We start from the raw sequence: 20872 nt of genomic DNA on the forward strand, positions 1-20872 counted from the left end.
AGACTCTATAAACATCTATACAGAAAATCTTAAGGAACCTGTAAAAAAGCTAAGTGAGTTTGGCCAGGTTCCAGGATATATCCATACATAAATATCAACTGTACTTCTATATATAGGCAAAGAACAATTGGAAACTGAAATTTTAAATTTATCATTTACAAAAGCATCCAAAATATTAAATATTTCACAATAAATTTGGAAAGAAAAAGAAAATGTGCAAGACCTACATGCTGAAAACTACAATACACTGCAGAGAAATCATAAATGACTACATTGAGAGATGTATCATGCTCATGGAACAGAATACTCAATATTGTTAACATGTCAATTCTCCCCCAAAATGATTTAGAAATCCAATGCAATCCCAATAAAAACCCCATCAGAGTTTTTTGCAGAGAGTAAGAAAGTGATTTTAAAATTCATTTATAATTGCAAAGGACCTAGAATAACCAATAGATTTTGGAAAAGAACAAAGTCAGAAGAATTGTACCTCATTTCAAGGCTTATCATAAAGCTACAGTAAACAAGAGTGTGTGATACTAGAGTACAAATATAGATCAAAGAAACAGAAGAGTCGAGAAAGATACACACATATATAGCCAACTGACTTAAGACAAAGGTGCTAAAGCAATTCAATGGGGAAAGAATCTTTTTAACAAATGGTACCAGATTAACTGGATAGCCATATGTTAAAAAAAAAAAAAAATTAACCTTAACATTTATTGCACACCATATACAAAAAAAAGTAATCTGAAGTGTAAGAGCTAAAACTATGAAACAAAAGAAAACAGGAAAATGAAAATTAAGACCACAAGGAAAATTAAGCAGTGAGAAACCACTGCTTACGCCCACTAGAATGGCTCGGATTAAAAAGACTGATCACACCAAGAGTTATCAAGGATGTGGAAAAACTGGAATCTTCCTATACTGACGATGGGAATATAAAGTAATGCAAGCACTTTGGAAAACAGTTTGGCAAATTTCTTAAAAAGTTAAACATACACTACCATACGATCCAGTCATTCCACTACTGAGTATTTGCTCAAGGGACATAAAAGCATATGTCCATATATAAAGTCTTCAAATGTTCATAGCAGCTTTATTTTTAATAGTCAAAATCCAGAAACAATCCAAATGTTCATCAATAAGCCGACGGATTAAAAAATTGTGGTAGATCCATAAAATGTACTCAACAATTAAAAAACAATTGATACACACAACATAGATAAATCTCAAAAGCATTATGCTGAAAGTAGCTAGACAAAAAAAGTATATAGCATATGATTCCACTCATGAAATTCTAGAGCAACCAACACCAATCTGTTGTTACAGAAAGCAGATCAGTGTTGCTTCAAGCTAGGGGCAGGGAGGGGACTTACTAAAAAGGGGCCACAAGGGAACTTTGGGGAGATAAAATGTTCCTTACCTTGATTGTAGTACTGTTTCACAGATGTTATATATCAAAACTCATCAAGGTGTGTACTTTAAGTATCAACAGTTTACTGTGTATCAATAAAGTTTCAATAAAGTAAGAAAATTAAAAAAAAAACCTAACTGAAACCTAGAAATGACTTTTTCCTAAGAACGTAACAGAATGTGTTTTGTTAGTCCTTTATTTTTGCAGAGGTGAGGGAGAGGAAAATGGAGTTAACTGTTCCTTAGTATTCCCAGCAAAACATAAAATAGACAGGAACTTTCTCTAAAAATGGAAGGAGACAACTATAAGACTAGGAAAAAGAAATTGTCAAAAATTGAAAGAAGTTTTTAGGTAAGAGCTTTCAAAGTAAAAAAAGAACACAATTCTGAAAACTTTAATCAGAATTTAGTTAACCAGAACAGTATTTTTGACCCTAATGTTTTTCTCATTTCATTCTAGGTGAACTCAGCCAGTGTTTCCTAGACTTGTGGTAATGTACGAACCTCTTCTAAAGGGGGGAAAAAAAAACTCTTCTTACACATCCTACTACTACCTTAAATTTTGTAAATTATACAAATTATGTATAAGCAGAAAATTAAGCATATATTTTTTTATACCTCTCCTATACACATATCGTTTAAAAAACAGGCAAAAGTTTTAAGGCTAATAAAAATGGAGTCAACTAAAAAAAAAAATGGAGTCAACATTCATTTAAAGTGACAGGTGAAATAACATTGCTACAACTAATCACTAGTGGGAGTAGAAGAATAGAAAGAATTATTCAATCCAGTTGATGTCCAAGATTTTTTTTAAATCATTATTATTCTTTTGAAAACAGTGAATTGGTTTTAAAACACTGCTTCATTAATGTTGATAGGATAATCAATTTATTAGTATATTCCAAAACAAAATTCTAAAAATTAAATAATAGTCCATGAATACATCTGAACTTATTTTCCTACCCCAAATCTCTTCTTCACCTTCTCATACTGAACCTGGGCCCTAACCCAGTGAACGTACCTTCACCCACACCACCACCTGAATCCAAACTTGGGATTATTCTCAGGTATTCTCCCTTTCTATCATACTCTTCATACCCAATCACTCTCTATGTTCTTCTCCTCATCTCTATTGACAAGACTTCAAATTGGGCCATCAAAATTTCTCACATAAACTACTATAATTTTTCCACCTCCTTTCTACATAGTTTCCTTTTCATCTCTAACTGCTTTCAATTCACTTCCATAGCCATATCAAATATCGTGTGTGTGTGTGTGTGCATGGCACACTCAACTGAGGTTAAAAAGGGCCCAGAGGCGAAGAACTGAACATAGGCAGCAACTCTGGGAATGGAAAGACAGGAAAACTGTCAGAAATGACACGGTGAGGGAGTAGATCAGAGCTGGGAACTATAGCTGACCCTTAACACAGGTTTGAATTGTGCAGGTTTACTTACAGATTTTTTACAGAACAGAACTGTAAATATATTTTCCCCTCCTTACGATTCTCTGAGTAATAATTTCTTTTCTCTAGTGTACATTATTGTAAGAGTTATTGTAAGAATTATTGTAAGAATGTAGTACATAAGACATAACACACTGTTAAGTGTTAATCAGTGTTTATGTTATCAGTAAGTCTTCTGGTCAGTTAATAGTAGGATATTAGTAGTTAAATTTGGGGACAGGCCAAAGTTATACAAAGATTGTCAACTGTGTAGGGGTTCACCCCTAATCCCTACATTGTTCAAGGTTCAACTGAACATGGAAATGAGTGGAGAAGAGCACAGAGTTTAAGAACTGTGTAAAGATGGAGGAGATATAAGAAACGATCAGCTCCAAACTGATGCCATGAAAGGCAAAGACCACTTTCCTCAAGTTTCACAATTTACAGCCTGAGCTGCTAGAGGACAGGGATTCTGTTAACTACAAAAGAATAACAACAGTAAAAGCATTCAGGGAAATAATAATTAGACTCATAGTAAACATGTTCAATTTCAAGTCCCAGTGATAACTATATGGAATTTTAAAAGCTGAGGTTTTTAAAAGTTGAGATTTGAAGTACAAGAGTGGAGATGCTGATTTGAAAGGCATTAACAAGACACTGACATGGACATACAAGGATAGAACTCCTTTGGGAAACAAAAACATGAAATCTGAAATGTGAGTCTTCCATCTGTCTATTAAAACGCTGTACTAAAAATTTGAGAATGTGCTCTTAAGGAACTTGGTTTAAGTTGTTCCCTGAATATTGCTCCCAGGCACTGTAAGAAGCAAACTTTCCTCTTAAAAGGAAAGTATGTTTACTATAAGCCTCAAAATTATTCCTAGAATTTTAAATAAAATGTCTAGACCGTAATCAAAAATAACCAAGCACAGAGCAAACCAGACTCCATAAACAGGAACCAGGAGAAATTAAGACAGAAGGAAACCCAAGAAGATTTCAGATGTTTAAATTTCCAAACATATCCTATAAGAAAATGCAGACCATATTTAAAGATATAAACATATATAGATAAGATATAAACATATTATATATATAAATACATATATTTATATATAAAGATATATAAAGATATAAACATATATAATCTTTATATTAAAGATATAAACTTTACACAAAATAAAGTTATCTACCAAAACAAGGAAATTATTTAAAAAAAAAAAAAAAAGGAGAGCAAGATAGACATAAGAGAACCCAACAGAATTGGAGGGGAGGGGGCAGAGGGAGAGACAATCTTAAGCAGGCTCCATGCCCAGCACAGAGCTCTCTCTCAGAACCCTGAGATCATGACCCGAGCCGAAATCAAGAGTTCATGCTTAACCAACTGAGCTAACCAGGCACTCCAGAGCCAAATAGAATTTTAAAGAATTAAACATACAATAAGTGAAATTTAATACTTAATAATTTTAGTAGATTTCACAGAGGCAGATACAATTAACAATTTAGGAGCTAAATGAGAATTTGCTAACCAGAGTGTAACAAAAAGTAAGCAAAAAGATGAATAACAAAGAAGAGACACAGTGCTCACTTCAGCAGCAATGTACTATAAAATTGGAATATGATACAGAGAAGATCAACACGCCCCCCCCATGAAACACAAATCTGTGAAGTGCTTTTTTAAAAAGAAAAAAAAAGTAAAAAGTGCTTACAATAAAAGTATTTCAACTGGTGTCCAGAAAGAATAAAAAAAAAGAATAAAAAAAAGAATAAAAGAAAACAAGGCAATCCACAAAGTCAAAAAGGCCCAGTGAATCCTAAAAGCAGGATAGATTAAAATATCTATGCATCACCAAATCATAGTGAGCACCAGAAAATCAAAGATAAAGATAAATCCTTAAAAACAGGTAGAGGAGGAAAAAAAAGACCCATTACTTTCAAAGGGGTAACAGTTATAAACAGCTGACTTCTCAATAGTAGTACTGGAAACCAGAACATGGTAGAATCAAACATTCAATGGACAGAAAGAAAATCACTACCAATCAAGAATTAAATGTGCAGGGGAAAAAAAACACTTTCATGAATGAAGACAAATAAAGACATTATCTGGCAAAATGGAAAAAGTTCATAATTAGTAGATATGGACAAAGGTCATATTGGTGGTGGCAAGGACGGTGATTTCAGTAGGAAGATGTAGGTTGCAAAAACAAATGAAGAGCAACGAAAGTAGTAACTATATATTTAACTCTGAATATTACATAAAACAATAATGCACTAAATGTCTTTTAGTACTTAAATAAAAACTCTCACCACAACAAATGCATATAAATCAGGAGGAAAGTAAGTGGAGCTACCACTCTAAAGTCATCTTACTGCTTAGGAGGAGGATGAAGTATTACTAATTAATGTTTAGGCTTCAAATTCTTAACATGATAAAATTTCTAGGGTAATTAGTTAAAGTAGAGTAAAAAAATAATAATAACTTCCAAACTACTAGAAGGATTAAAAATAAAATAATGAAAAAAGAATAACTACAAAGCAATTATGCTATTAATCAACAACAAAAAGAGGGGCAACTGGGTGGTTCAATGGTTGAGTGTCTGCCTTTGGCTCAGATCATGATCCCCGGGTCCTAGGATCCAGTCGTGCATCAGGCTCCCCACAGGAAGCCTGCTTCTCCCTCTGCCTGTGTCTCTGCCTCTCTCTGTGTGTCTCTCACGAATAAATAAAATCTTAAAAAAAAAAAAAAAACAAGAAAAATTCCCAAATGTTTGGAAATTGTGGTAAATTAATATAAGACAAATTCTTTGTGTTCCTCCTAAAAAGGAGGAATCTATTTTCCCATCCTTGAATCTGGGCCAAGCTTCCGACTTGCTCTAACCAATAGAATGTGGCAGAAACCTTTTTGCTTTTACTTTTGCCTCTTGGAATGCTGAGACTACCATATGAGGAAACTGATTATAGCCTACTAGATGATAAAAAGTCACTCAGATGAGAACCAAAGCAGCCCAACCAACAGCTAGCACCATCAGCCACATATGAATGAAGCTGTCTTGAACCTTCCCACATGTAGTCAATCCTCTAGTTGAATGCAGCCTCAGGCAAACCCAAAACAAAACCAGCAGAGGAACTGCCCAGCCACGCACAGAGGGGAAAAACAATTATTTTAAGTTATTAAGTTTTGGGGTGGTTATGCAACAATAGATAACTGATATATACAAAGAGAAACTGTGAAGTCATAGGTCAATGAAATAAAAATAATTTGAAACGTATGATACACACATCAAATGATATGTTTACAAAATGGTAATGGTTTATATATCAAAAAACCTGAAAAAGAAAAAAAAAAAAAAAACCTGTGTGCTGCAACTAAAGCAGTGCTTAGAGAAATTTATAACCTCAAATGCATACTTTAGAACAGAAAGCCTGGAAATTTATATCGCTCTCAGAACACTGGAAAAATAGAATTAATTGAGGAAAGCATAAAGAAGAAAAGGATAGAGGAAAGCAAAAAAAAAAAAAAAAGAAGGAAATAACACACTATATAGAAGTAAACCAAAATTGAAAGGTGGATTTTTTTAAAAATTCATACATTTTTACAGACGTATAGCAAGATTGATCCAAAAGAAAAAAGAAAAAAAGGCAATCATACATTAATCTATAGATTAGAAGCAATACTCATCAAGATCTCAACATGCTGATCCTAAGAGTTATATAGAGAGTAGCTGGAAGAGTTGGTAACCAAAGCACATTATATATATATATTTTTTAATTTTATTTATCCATTCATGAGAGACACAGAGAGAGAGAGGCAGAGGCAGAGTTGGAGAAGCAAGCTCCATGCAGGAAGCCCGATGCGGGACTCGATCCCAGGACTCCAGGATCACAACCTGGGCCAAAGGCAGACGCTAAACTGCTGAGCCCCCCAGGATCCCCTTATATTTTAAGATCCATTGCATTCATAAAATAGGGTTCCTCCAAGCCTCTATAAAATAGAGAGCATTAAATAGTTATTTACTTGTAGTAAATCAACAGGTTCATAATGATACTTAAGAATAACTCATTGGTTATCTTCAGAGAATAAGAGGGAACTAATGGATTATTTTAAAATTGGTAAAGTAAAAAGCAATTATCTATCCTTTCCTAATTGAACTGTACCACTGGGTAATAACCAAATAGTAGATGAAGAAGTTTATTTTTATTGAAAGCCTTCCACCTTATAAATGATGAATAAGAGAATTCAAATATCACCATTTTGTAAGCCCTAATAAAAACTCACTGATCTATGTCTCAAGCAACAGTGACTGCTAAAAATCATAAAAAAAGAAGCAACCAGATACTACATACATCTTCATGGAGAGTATACAACATCAACACCTAGGAAGTGTTCTTACCCAAAATAAAATCTAAACTTTGATCAAGCTTTTAGATCCAACTCCTAATTTACAGGAAATACAGAGAATGAAGAAAAAGTATGCAATCAGCCAAACCCAGATGGCAAAATCTGTCTGGGTCAAAATACTTGATTGCTTCAACAAACTGTAAAGTGAAGACAAATAGCAGCAGGACATGCAGATTTAAGAGAAACAAACAAGAAAACACATACCTAAATTTTAGTGCTCAGGAATGCACATTTGGGCAAAAAAATGAGAAACAGATGTATAGATGCAATTACTATAGAAGTCAGGTTAGCAATTACAGCAAAGGAGAGGAATGGGCTCTGACTGGAAAGGGGCACGTGGAAGGCTTGTGGGGTGGCCAGCAAATATCTTTCTTGACATGCATAGTAGTTTTAAAGGGTTTATTTTAAAAACTTAAAAAGTCATTAGGTTATATATGTTTTTATGCAGTTTTCTTCATTTGTGGCATAATATATAATAAAGAGATATTAAAAATCCTAGACTCTTTCACTATGACTCTAACAATTTAATATCAACATATTCCCATAAAATTTTAACAATTAACTTTGCACTTAACATAAGACTTTTGTAACCCCTGAATGATTGGTAACTGTTCTTTTGAATCTAAGTCGATCTGAAGGATTTGGTAAAAATGCTTTATTCTTTTACCTTCCACGTAGCTAATTCAAACTTAAAAACTCTCATAACCAGGTACCATTACTACCTTTCTGATTCCTCACTGGTAAAATGAAGACAATAAAATAACTATCCCAAAAGACTATTTGTGAGGAATAAATACTTAGAACAATGCTTAAAATATGTTAAGTGCTCAATAAATAATTAGTTAAGACTTCCAGCTTCATGTCTTTGGAATCCCTTCTCAAAACCTAAATCCATTAACTCTATGCCTATACTCATGTTGTTTTCCCCACCTAAAATACCTCCTACCTCTTAGTGAAACACTACAAGTCTTAAAGTCAGGCTCAAATGTGAAGCCTCCCCAGGTAACAAAAGATACCAAATTAGCCAAATATGCTTTGATAAGCTTTATTTTCAATTTTGTACTTTATTAATTTAATTGCATTCATTCAGGACCGCTAATTTGGCAAAAGGATTACAAAAGCATGTTTAAAAAAAAACCTTTTTAAGCACACTCAAGGTTTCAAGCCCTCTTAGTATGTACAATAGTTCCCACTGAAGAGCATAACCATCAGCTACCCAAAGTACTTTACCCTTACGTTTATAGAAAGCTGTATCATTGACAGAGATACCTAAAACAAAAGTGATTTCTTGATAAAAAGAATATCATGATGAGAGCCATGTCCTTAAGCAAGAGTCTGATGAATTATTTTTTGTAGAAATAACTAAAAATGCCATTCTTAAACTACTCTGACATTCCATACAAATCACTGTATGGAAATAACAGAGAAATAAAATACCCATTTTTATAAAATTTTATTTGGCATATAGAAGTATAACGAAAACTGTAAAGAGCCTATTTTTCTTAATTACAGTTTGTATTTTATTGTAATAGATTAGAAGGTGATGATATTCATCAGGTCATGGATGAGACTGATGTTGATCCTGGGAAAAAAATTAAAATTTATCCAAATGGACAATATGGCATCAGTACTTAGAAGAAGTAGTTAATTCTAGAAATAAGCACAACTTCACCAAAAAGTCATGCTGGACCAAATTCATTCTCTTCTCTGAAGGGATCATAAAAATTCTGTAAACTTAGTTTATTATACTACAAAAAGCATTTGACAATGAACCAAATCAGGAGTTCTCCACCTTTTCCATACAAATGAAATCGATACCACATACAGCTCTAGAGTTTCATCTTCAGTGTTCCATGACCAGAAAAGAAAGACCCTTCCCCATCAGCTCCAGCAGAAACATCTCAAAGGAAGACTTTTGCTGGCCCAATATGGATTTGATGCCTAGGCGTACAGTCAGAGCATCAGGTCATTACCAGAAAGAAAAGTGTGAAAACATGTTAAGTTGAAGATAAGAACCAATACAACACCCAAATAATAGAAAGGTTCCAGAAGTATAAATACACTGTTCTATACTTGGCTGTCCAACAACTTAAATTTACTGTGAAAATACAGAAAAGGAATACTAATTCAATTTGCAGAATCAAAAAAAAAATGTAGAGGAAGTAATACATCCAAAAGGTAAGTGTAAATATCTGCACCCAGGTTTAATTAATATATATATACACACACACACACACATATATATATCAAACACAAGTTGAGAAGGGCACATGAAGGGAAAACAATTGCGTAAGCTTATTATGAGTGAAGAGTATTGACTGTCACAAAAATATTAAATGTAACCTCACCTACTTTAACAAAAGCTAGGATCTACAAAGCAAGTAATACGTCACTCCACTCTGTGCCAGTCAGACCACACTTAGAAAATACTTATTTTCTACTAAAAAATATTTATGTAGAAAAATTAGAGAAGCAATCTAGATGCCCAAAATAAATTACGATATAGTCATACAAAGGAGTATTTATGTATTTCTTTAAAAGTATAGTTATGAAGATCATGTAAAAATACATGGAAAGTGTCTATGCATTAAGTGAAAATAGCAAAACATGTACATTATAATTATGTACATGCATGCATATCAATGAGAAATAAGAGGTAGCAAAAGTAAAATAATATGTATGTTATAGTGATGACATTATGGATAACTTAATTTTTTAATTGTCTTTAATGTTTCCACTGTACTGTTTTTTTTTTTCCCACTGTACTGTTAACTGTGAAAAGGTCACAAAACAATACCATTTTTATAAATTTCTAAGACTTGTTTAACCATACATATAAAAGGGAGCCAGCTCTTAAACAGCTCATAATATTCTTAAAGAGATACTGACATTTGCAGCAAGAAAAATTTGTTGTTTAAAATAACAGTAACTACAGCCCTAAGAAATGAGCATCTCAGAGTCAGTCAGTCAACAAACTTTCTTTGAGAGCCAACTATGTGCCAGCCACACTTTCTAGCCACTGGGGCTATAACAATGAACAAAATAGACAAAAATTCCTGCCCTCATAGAACTTACATCCTAGCAGCAGAGATATACAATAAACAAGATAAACATGTAAAATAAATACTGCATTTGATAGTGATTAAGGAAAAGCAAGGGAAGTGGTCAGTGTGTGTGTATAGAATGCTTTTTAAAACTGAATGACAGGGATCCCTGGGTGGCGCAGTGGTTTGGCGCTTGCCTTTGGCCCAGGGCGCGATCCTGGAGACCCGGGATCGAATCCCACATCAGGCTCCCGGTGCATGGAGCCTGTTTCTCCCTCTGCCTATGTCTCTGCCTCTCTCTCTGTCTCTCTGTGACTATAATAAATAAATAAAAATTTAAAAATATATATATAAAAAAAATAAAATAAATAAAACTGAATGACAAAAAATAAAAATAAAAATAAAAATAAAAATAAATAAAAATAAAACTGAATGACAGGGCAGCCCGGATGGCTCAGTGGTTTAGCACCACCTTCAGCCCAGGGCATGATCCTGGAGATCTGGGATCGAGTCCCACGTCAGGCTCCCTGCATGGAGCCTGCTTCTCCCTCTGCCTGTGTCTCTGCCTCTCTCTCTTTCTCTCTCTCTCTTTCTCTCTGTGTCTCTCATGAATAAATAAATAAATAAAATATTTAAAATAATAAAATAAAATTAAACTGAGTGACAATGGAAGGTCTCCCTGAGAAGAAATCCGAAAAAAGATGGAAAAAGGGGAGGGAGTTAGCAGTGTGGATATGTGGGGAAAGAAGTGCAAAATGCCTTGAAAAAGAATCTCTGGCCAATGATGGTATTGTTCTAAAAACATAGAAGTATAATTAATTAAACAGTCTGTACCCAGTCCCTGCCCAGCAGACCACAGACAGCTAGCTACACGGTTCCAAGAACACTGCTTCTGGACCTGACCTGCATCAGTTGTTGTCAGTACACAGATGCTTTTCCTGGCAAATTCTTTGAGGCCTTTTGCTTAAGCAATCTCTTTTTATTCTGAGGATCCAAATGGGGCCCATAACATCCACTCATGGTCCATCCCAAGGGTCTCATGCAGCTCTTGCCCCTCACCTGACTCATACTTACACTTTGCAAAACATTTAGCGGGCCTATGAAACTGAGCAAAGGGAAGCCAGACCCTCCTAGAGCTTAAGCTGAAAGGAGATCTCAGGAACGAAAGATGAATTTCAAGTATGTGGAAAGCTGTAAAGAAGTTGGGCGGGGGGGGGGGGGGGGGGGGGGGACCCTGGGTGGTGCAGCGGTTTAGCGCCTGCCTTTGGCCCAGGGCACGATCCTGGAGACCCGGGATCGAATCCCACGTCGGGCTCCCGGTGCATGGAGCCTGCTTCTCCCTCTGCCTATGTCTCTGCCTCTCTCTCTCTCTCTCTCTCTCTCTCTCTCTCTCTCTCGCTGTGTGTGACTATCATAAATAAAATAAAAATTTAAAAATTAAAAAAAAAAAAGAAGTTGGGCGGGGGGGGTGCAGGGAGGCAAGGAGTAAAAGCTAGACATATGATAACAATTCAAGAGGTACATGAAAGATCTAGCAACAGGCCATGGGGCTGAGGTTCAGGGAAAAATAGTCAACAAACTGCCAACAGTGGAAATGTCAAAGGAACTTATAAATAAGAGTGTCTCCATTTTAAGCTGTTCACTATGCTAAGTATAATCCCTGCCATCAATCCCAAATTTTCAATGAAACTCTACAATTATGTGCTTTGTGGCTGATGCTTTATAGGAATCAAGGCAGATAATAAAAAGGCAAGATAGAAGTAGGATCTAAAATAGAGCAAAAGCTTTTGCATAGTGAAGGAAACTATCAAGAGAACAAAAAGGCAACCTACTGAATGGGAGAAGGTATTTGCAAATGATATGCCTAATAAAAGGCCAATAGTCAAGATATACAAAAAACTTATATAACACCACCAAGAAACCCCACAAATATTCCAATTAAAAATGGGCAGAGTACCTGAATAGACATTTTTCCAAAGAAGATGTACAGTCAGCCAACATATGAAAAGATGAACATCACTAATTATCATGGAAATGCAAATAAAAACCACAGTGAGATATCATCTTACACCTGTCAGAATGGCTAGTATCAAAAAGACAAGAAGTAACAAGCATTGGCAAGGATGTAGAGAAAAGGGAATCCTCATGCACTGTTGGTAGGAATGTAAATTGGAGCAGCCACTGTGGAAAACAATATAGAGGTTCCTCAAAAAATTAAAGATAGAAATACCATATTATCCAGTAATTTCACTATTGTTTACCACCCCCCCAAAAACCACTAATTCAAAAAGATATATGCACCCCTATGTTTATTACAGCATTATTTACAATAGCCAAGATATAGACACAATCCAAGCATCCACTGATAGATAAATGAATAAAGATGTGGTGTCTATACATATACAATGGAGTATCACTCAGCCATAAAAGTGGAGATCTTGCCACTTGAGATAACATGAACAGACCCAAACAACAGAATGCTAAGTGAAATAAATCAGAGAAAGGCAAATACCATATGATTTCATTTATCTGTGGAATCCAAAAAAAAAAAAAAAAAAAGCCAACAAATAAACAAAAAGCAGAAACAGACTGATACATACAGAGAACTAATGGTAGCCAGAAGGGTGGGGGGTAGGGAATGGGCAAAATGGATGAAGGGGAGTGGAAAGCACAGGCTTCCAGTTATGGAATGAATAAGTCACAGGGATAAAAGGTACAGACAGCATAAGGAATATAGTCAATGGTACTATAATAACATTTGTATGGTGGCAGATGGTAACTACATTTGGAATGAGCATAACATAGAATCACTCTGTTGTACACCTGCAACTAATGTAACACTGTATGTCAACAATACTTCAATTAAAAAAAATATATATATATATATGTATACCAGCGGCCCCTGCGTGGCTCAGATGGCAGAGGCTGATGTAGAGGTTGTGAGTTCAAGCCCCACACACACTAGATGTAGAGATTACTTACAAATAAAATTTTTTTAAAAAATTTTACTTAAAAAATATATATATATATAGAAAATTTTAAAATAAATAAAACAGAGCAGAGGCAAAAATGTTAAATAAGGTGTAACTAAGAAAAACACAAGCTCCTTGAAACTCCTCAGAAATATCTGGGGGAGAGAACTGTGTTCCCACTATCTACAGAGTGGCCTTTGAAAAGAATAAAGTAAATGATCACTCCATCAGCTGGGGGACTTGGCCACACCTGATAGCTGACAACTAGATTACACCCAGTCAAGCAATCAATAGATAAAACAAGAAAGGTACCTAAGGTTTTGACAACTGTGAAGCTGGGGAGAACCCAGTCAGGCTGACAATGTCAAATCTCAATGTCCCCTCAGCCTGTTGATCTTCTGCCCAACCCCCTAATAAAATGGTTTGATCGGACAACAACAACAACAAAAGTACCTAAATTTATGCTTCAGAAAGCTAAAAAGGATCATTACGTAGATCATCCTGAGTTGCTAAATGATACTTCATTGAAGAATGACTCTCAAACCTACTCCTTAAAGGGTAAGAGCTAAAGAATAGAACATATAGGAAGAGAGATTCCAAGTTTAGTTAATATGAATAAAGCTCCAAAGCCTGGAATGAATGTGGCCTGTTCAGAGAACTGTACAAAACTGGTCTATCTGGAACAGTGTACTCATTGGCAGGCAATGGCATATAAGATTAGCCAGGCATGGTGAGATCAGGTGAGGGAAGGCTCTGAAATCCAGGGTGAGAAATCTGAACTTGACAAGCACTCATGAGAAGGGAAAGAAACTGCTTTGTTCTGTTTTTGTTTTTTTGTGTTTGGTTTAAGATCATAAAATACTATGGCAGTGCAGATTTTGCCTGCCCTCTAAAATTGGCCCATGATTTCCTACTACCTTGCCCATGTTACATATTCTCAGATATACATCTCTCACTATTACCTAATGCCTCTACTCATGTTTGTACTGTTCCTACATCTCCCAACTGTGTGTCAATTACCCTTAAAAGTTCTTCAACTTAAAAAAAAGTTTTTAACTTCTACATAATTTGTCCACTCCATACAATACTTAGTATCTACCCTGCAACATAGGAAATTAAACATGCCACAGGCTAACTTCTACATAATTTGTCCACTCCATACAATACTTAGTATCTACCCTGCAAATTAGGAAATTAAACATGCCACAGGCAGTACATGCCCCAAGAAACTCACTCTGATGTAAACAGAAGCCAAGAAAATAAACTAGCACAATACAGAGTGCTAACTGGTAGAGGAGAGAAATGCTTACAGTATCATAAGCGCAAAGGACAAGAGTTTGGAAATCAGGAAAAGATAGAAACACCTAAGAGAAAGTATTAACTGGATTGAGGGTTTGTTTGTTGTTGTTGTTTTTAAGATTTTATTTATTCATGAGAGACACAGAGAGAGAAGCCGAGACACAGGCAGAGGGAGAAACAGGCTCCCTGCCGGGAGCCTGATGCAAGAGTGATCTGGGATCACCACCTGAGCCAAAGGCAGACCCTCAACCACTGAGCCACCCAAGCACCTCTGGACTGAATTTTGAAAGAAAATAAACACCAAAAGGTGGGGAGAAGTGGTAGGGATGACAGTGATTACAATCAAGACTGCAAAGGCTGAGCAAAGCGTGTCATACTCAGAGACTTACTCCATATGGCTGGATGAGTATGAGAAGTAGTAGTAAAGGACCAGATCAGGAACATGATTTTCTAGTGCTAAGAATTTTGTATCTTAGAATAATCAAAAGACTTTTATGAAGGAATAACAAGTTCACATTTCTGCTTCTTACGGAGTGCTCTGGTGGCAGTGGAAGATGGATTGAAAGGATATCAAAAAGCTTCCTCTTGGGGATTTACCCCAAAGATTCAGATGCAATGAAACGTCGGGACACCTGCACCCCGATGTTTCTATCAGCAATGGCCACAATAGCGAAACTGTGGAAGGAGCCTCGGTGTCCATCGAAAGATGCATGGATAAAGAAGATGTGGTTTATGTATACAATGGAATATTACTCAGCCATTAGAAACGACAAATACCCACCATTTGCTTCAACGTGGATGGAACTGGAGGGCATTATGCTGAGTGAAATAAGTCAATCGGAGAAGGACAAACAGTGTATGTTCTCATTCATTTGGGGAATATAAATAATAGTGAAAGGGAATATAAAGGAAGGGAAAAGAAATGTTGGGAAATATCAGGAAGGGAGACAGAACATAAAGACTCCTAACTCGGGGAAACGAACTAGGGGTGGTGGAAGGGGAGGAGGGCGGGTGTTGGAGGGGAACGGGTGACGGGCACTGAGGTGGACACTTGACGGGATGAGCACTGGGTGTTTTTCTGTATGTTGGTAAATTGAACACCAATAAAAATTAATTTAAAAAAAAAAAAAGCTTCCTCTTACCACAAAATGCAACAAAAATCTGATAAAAGCTGATATTAATATTCAACTTATCTGCAGTTATCCACTCCTACCCCTTTTCTAGGGCTTTTCATAAAGCCTTCCCCAACTCTTCCCCAACACATTAATCTCAGAACTTCTAAGGCATGTCTGTCTGTACACTGCATTCTGTCACCACCTTACAATTTTAACTAATTTGCATTTAAACTTCTCTTCCCTAACAAGAAAACAAGATCCCTATGAAAAGATGCCACATATTTTTTGAATGTACATGTAAAACATACATACACACATACACATACACCCCTCCATCCCATAGCACCAGGGCGGTAATACAACATTTTGAAATAGGTACTTCCTTTGAACTGAATACATGATCTCCTTTACCCATGAGTACAGATTCCACTATTCCCCATAAATAACAAATAAAATGTATGATTAAGGAAAATCAAGGTGAAAAAAGTTAGTATACAGTAGTGGGGAATGAACACACTTCCTTTTCCAGGAAAATGAAAATGTTCTCATTTATGATAGGGGTGTGTTACACTGTTGTACTGCATTTACTTAAAAAATGTGTAATCAAGATTTTTGTTTAATATATATAAATTTACCTAAAAATCTGTAAAAATAAGGGGTGGGAGCAAGGGGCTATAGATGAAAGATGAATGGCAGAAAATTGATGGTACTTCCTCAGTAAAGTGCCTAGGTGGTTCATTATTCTGCTTCTTTTGAAAAAACTGCATTAACAAAAAAAAAAGTAACTCATAAATTGTAATGACTTATTCTCCTAATGTCTGGTATAATGTGACATTTAACTTTTAAAGTGGTTTTACTAGCTCCATTACCTTCTTGATCCTAAGGAATATCTTCTAAGACAAACCTATTGTTAATAGCATAGATGAAAAAAGGCTAAGCAGCCACAGATTCCTTAATTAAGCACCGACAGGAAAATTAATTAGCCCTGTTAGAACCAATACCCAAAAATCCAGTAAAATATAAAGTTAGAATTTTCTAATCTTCTAATCTTCAAACTGTGCTGCCAAAGACAGCATCTGAAAGATACCCAAAAGTTTCTGGAAATACAACACCTACAAAAATAGACTCAACACTATTCTGGATGGTTTTAAGATAATTCAATTATTTTACCTAGGTAATTCAAACTTCATGCTTATCTGCTCTTAATTTGCATTCTCCTCCCACAAGATATTTAATGTGGAAAATAAAGATTTTTCTCATTCATGCCAATATCGGCACAAGGTTAACAAACTTTTGTTCAGAGAAATTAACTGTTGCATAACTGAAACCCTCAAAAAGTCCTAAGTGTCTCAAAAAAATTTCTAAAGCATTTTACAATAAAACACAAGTGGAAAAAAGACCTAAAATTTAGTAAGACAGTTTCTATTACACTGTTTTGCTATTTCTCAGGAGATGATATTTAAAACTTTTCTTAAAATTACCTACACTCTTATAAATCACTAGCTATCCAAACTGTGACTGGAAGGGACATGAAGAGAGTTTCTGGGATGCTGATAATGTTCTTGTCGGAGTGCAGATCTGATTACACGAGTAAGTTCTATCTGTAAAAATTCTTCAAGCTCTACATTTATGTGTACTTGTCTACATTACACACATATTACACATGTAATACTCTGATAAAACAAAGTAAGCCTCGGCTGTTAGAGCTGTCCTCAAGTCCCCTACCTCATATTAAAACACCTGTTCTGGGATCCCTGGGTGGCGCAGCGGTTTGGCGCCTGCCTTTGGCCCAGGGTGCGATCCTGGAGACCCGGGATGGAATCCCACATCAGGCTCCTGGTGCATGGAGCCTGCTTCTCCCTCTGCCTGTGTCTCTGCCTCTCTCTCTCTCTCTCTCTCTGTGACTATCATAAATTAAAAAATATATATATATATAAAAAAAATAAAAAATAAAAAAATAAAAATAAAAAATAAATAAAAAAAAATAAAACACCTGTTCTACGCACTAAAACATTTCTCTAATAAAAGATCATTCAAAGTTATTTTATAACATTTAACATTTTCCGACATATTCCCAGATAACAAATAACTTCCGTTTGCACCTGGGAGCTCAGAAAGTACATAATGGGGGGGGGGGGGGGTTGTATTTTCCAGAAGAAATCATTTTAAAAGCTACCTGAATAGAAACAGTAGTGAACTGGTACTGTACTGTCTGGACAAAGATGCAAATCATTTTCAACTTGGTTAATAACTAAATTTAAAAAGGAAAAGAAAGACTCCTGCTTCAGATCTTAGTAAGATAAGGAAGACAGGAGGTTAGTAAAAGCTAAACGTTAAGGCTAAACATTAAGATTCTCTCGAGGTTGGGCGGGGGGGGGGGGGGGGGTTGAGGTGACCGGGTGACGGGCACTGAGGGGGGCACTTGGCGGGATGAGCACTGGGGTTACGCTATATGTTGGCAAATCGAACTCCAATAAAATATAATAATAATAATAATAATAATAATAATAATAATAATAAAAAGATTCTCTCCAGCAGCCTGGGTGGCTCAGCAGTTTAGCGCCGCTTTCAGCCCAGGGCGTGACCCCGGGGTCCCGGGATCGAGTCCCACGTCGGGCTCCCTGCATGGAGCCTGCTTCCCCCTCTGCCTGTGTCTCTGCCTCTCTCTTTGTGTCTCTCATGAGTAAATAAATAATAATTTTTTAAAAAAATTTTAAAGATTCTCTCGAGGAGGAAGAAGTGGAGTACAATCAAAAAGGATCTCGATCCTCAGGTCAATCACAGTCTCACCCTCCACCTGAACAGGCCAGGGGAGGGAGCCAATCAGCCTTTCCGCGTGAGATGCCAGAGAGTTCAAAGACCGCCGAGCAGGGAACGCCGCTTCGCACAGCAATCCTCCCGGATGCACCCAGGAGGGTTCACAAGTACCATCCTCTCGCCTTTCGACAGCGAGTACTCGGGGATCCTGCCAAAGCCCATCCGAGCGACTGAGGCCACCCGGACTCCAGCCTGGCGAGTCCAGTCCTCAGCCTCGAGTCACACAAACACGTCCACAGGGCAAACCGACGGTCTCTCGGGGAGGGGGGGGCAGGGGGGGTGAGAGGACAAAACTAGAACATCCCCAGAAAGTTGACAGAGGAGGTGGGCTGTGGTGGGGCGCGGGGGGCGGCGACAGCCTCGGGGCAGAGGCGCAGATCTGCGAGCGGGCGCTGGGGCAAGAGGTCAGGCCCGCAGGGTCAGAGGGAGACGGCTTCGGGGGCGCCGGGAACGAGGCCTGGGGGCAAGAGGCACAGGCTCCCCGCGGGAGCGGCCGAAAGAGACCTCGGCGGGGGCAGAGCGCGGGGTGCAGGGGACGCGGCGGAGCTCGGCGCCGCGGGGAAACGCGCACGCCCCGACCTCTGAGCCTGGCAGCAGCCGCCGCCCGCGCCCCGAGCGCCTGACCCCGCCGGGCACGGGGAGCCGTCCGCCCGGCGCCAGGCGAGGAGGCAGAGCGCGCCGGCCGCGCCCGCGCGGGCCCGGGAGGGGAGCGCGGCCAAGGGCCCTCTTACCCGTGCAGGCCGAGGGCGCGGCGCCTCCGGTGCAGCAGGCAGAGCAGCAGGAGCGCGGCCCCGGCCAGCGTGGAGTTTCGCGCCGTCAAGTACTTGCTGAAGGCCGCCATAGAAGCGCCCGAGCGAGCGAGCCGGGAACCGGGCCGCGGCGGCTACGACTGCCCTCAGCGCAGGAAGCGCGGGGGAGACTGGGAGGAGAGGCGCGCGCGGCGGGTGGGCGGGGCCGGCCGCGCAGCCCCGCCCCCCGGCGCGCGCCGCCGCCGCGTCGTCCGCGCGCCGCAGCCCCCCACCGACCGCCGCCGGGCGGGAGCGCGCGCGGGCGCCGCGGAGGCCGTCTGCGCACGCGCGGACCCCCGCAGGGCCGGGCGGCGGCCGGTCTTCCGTCTCCGGGGCTCGCGGCTGCCCCCGCCTCACCCCTACTCCCACCTGCGCGTGCGCCCGGAGCCGGGCTTTCACAAGAACTGGAAGAGCCGGCCTACCTGCCCCGGGGGCCCGGGGGGCCTGCCGCTCCGCCCCCCCGAGGCCCCCTCCCACCCGGGTAGGGCCGTTACCACCCTCTTAAAGGAGCGCGGGGACAGGGCAGTGAATGGCCCCATCCCGGAGCCCGCACGCAGAGCCGAAGGTGTGGACGAAAGCATCCGTCGGGACCGCGGAAGAGGTGCAGGGAGACGCGGGAAGAATGGCCGTGCAAGTCGAAGACCTTTCTCCAAGCCAGGGTTCTTCTAGACTGTGGCTTATAATCTCTAGGGGATGGTGGGATGAGATCGGTAGATGGAGACCACCACTTTGTGTTGAGAGAGAGAGAGAGAGAGAAACCGGTTAAGAAGAGAAGAAAATGGAAAAATCTCACAGTGCGTCACGACTAAACGAGTTGTTTCGAGAAGATTTATCTGTGTGTGTCCAGAGCGGTGATACAGAGTCTATTTCTTTAATGTGGCTCTGATCAAAGTTTGAGAAACATTGTTCTCTTTTGCAAAGGAACATTTACAAGTTAACAGTCGTGCATTGTGTGGATGCTGGCCTTCCTCCCAGAATCAGAAGGGCATTACAGATGACAGCATTCTTCTGGCTGGCCCTGTGCTGCAGAAATCGCTATCCCCAGCATTGAGACTGGCATGTGGACAGGAGCTTAGTGAATCCTTATCTTCAGCTGAAGAAACTGGAGGAAAGTATCAGTCAGAACATAAGTACATAAAACCTTGCATAATACATACCCTTGTTAAAGTAGCCCACGGAACAGTGGTTTCCTAGGTGTTTTCTCAATATAAACTGGGAGTTGCCTAATACAGATCACGAGAATCACAAGGTGTGTGTGTAGAGGTGTTCAACTGTCTAATTTTTGCTAAAGTGAAGCTGTTACTAAATTCTCCATCTACCAGGTGAACCTTTTCATTACCTCATTCAACAGTTAGGCAATTTGGTGTGCACGGAGGATACAGAGATAAACAGATCACAACACCTGTTCTCCAAAGGCTGGTAGAGGAGGGAAAATATGAAAAATATATATATAAATATGCTAAGTGTCGTATTAGAGGTAGGAACAAAGCACTATGACAGCATGAAAAAAGAAAATGCTTAGTTTTGCCTAGAACTTTCTTTTAGAGCTTCACAGAAGATGATTTTGTAGCTAAATCCTAA

The 20872-nt window shown here is 38.7% G+C and overlaps 1 protein-coding gene across 2 annotated transcripts in view; it reads right to left on the minus strand.

The window, feature by feature from the left end:
• ABCD3 (ATP binding cassette subfamily D member 3) overlaps window positions 1-19433 on the minus strand; it is a 73995-nt gene extending 54562 nt beyond the window's left edge. Inside the window, exon 1 of one of the 2 annotated variants that reach the window (XM_041748122.1) lies at window positions 19235-19433. In XM_041748122.1, the coding sequence (XP_041604056.1) occupies window positions 19235-19344 (110 nt within the window). In that variant the 5' untranslated portion in view covers window positions 19345-19433. The remainder of the gene's footprint in view (window positions 1-19234) is intronic. The other variant, XM_041748121.1, reaches the window with a different exon arrangement.
• Window positions 19434-20872: the final 1439 nt, after the last annotated feature.

The sequence above is a fragment of the Vulpes lagopus genome, chromosome 3, assembly GCF_018345385.1.
Source record: "Vulpes lagopus strain Blue_001 chromosome 3, ASM1834538v1, whole genome shotgun sequence".
NCBI lineage: Eukaryota > Metazoa > Chordata > Mammalia > Carnivora > Canidae > Vulpes > Vulpes lagopus.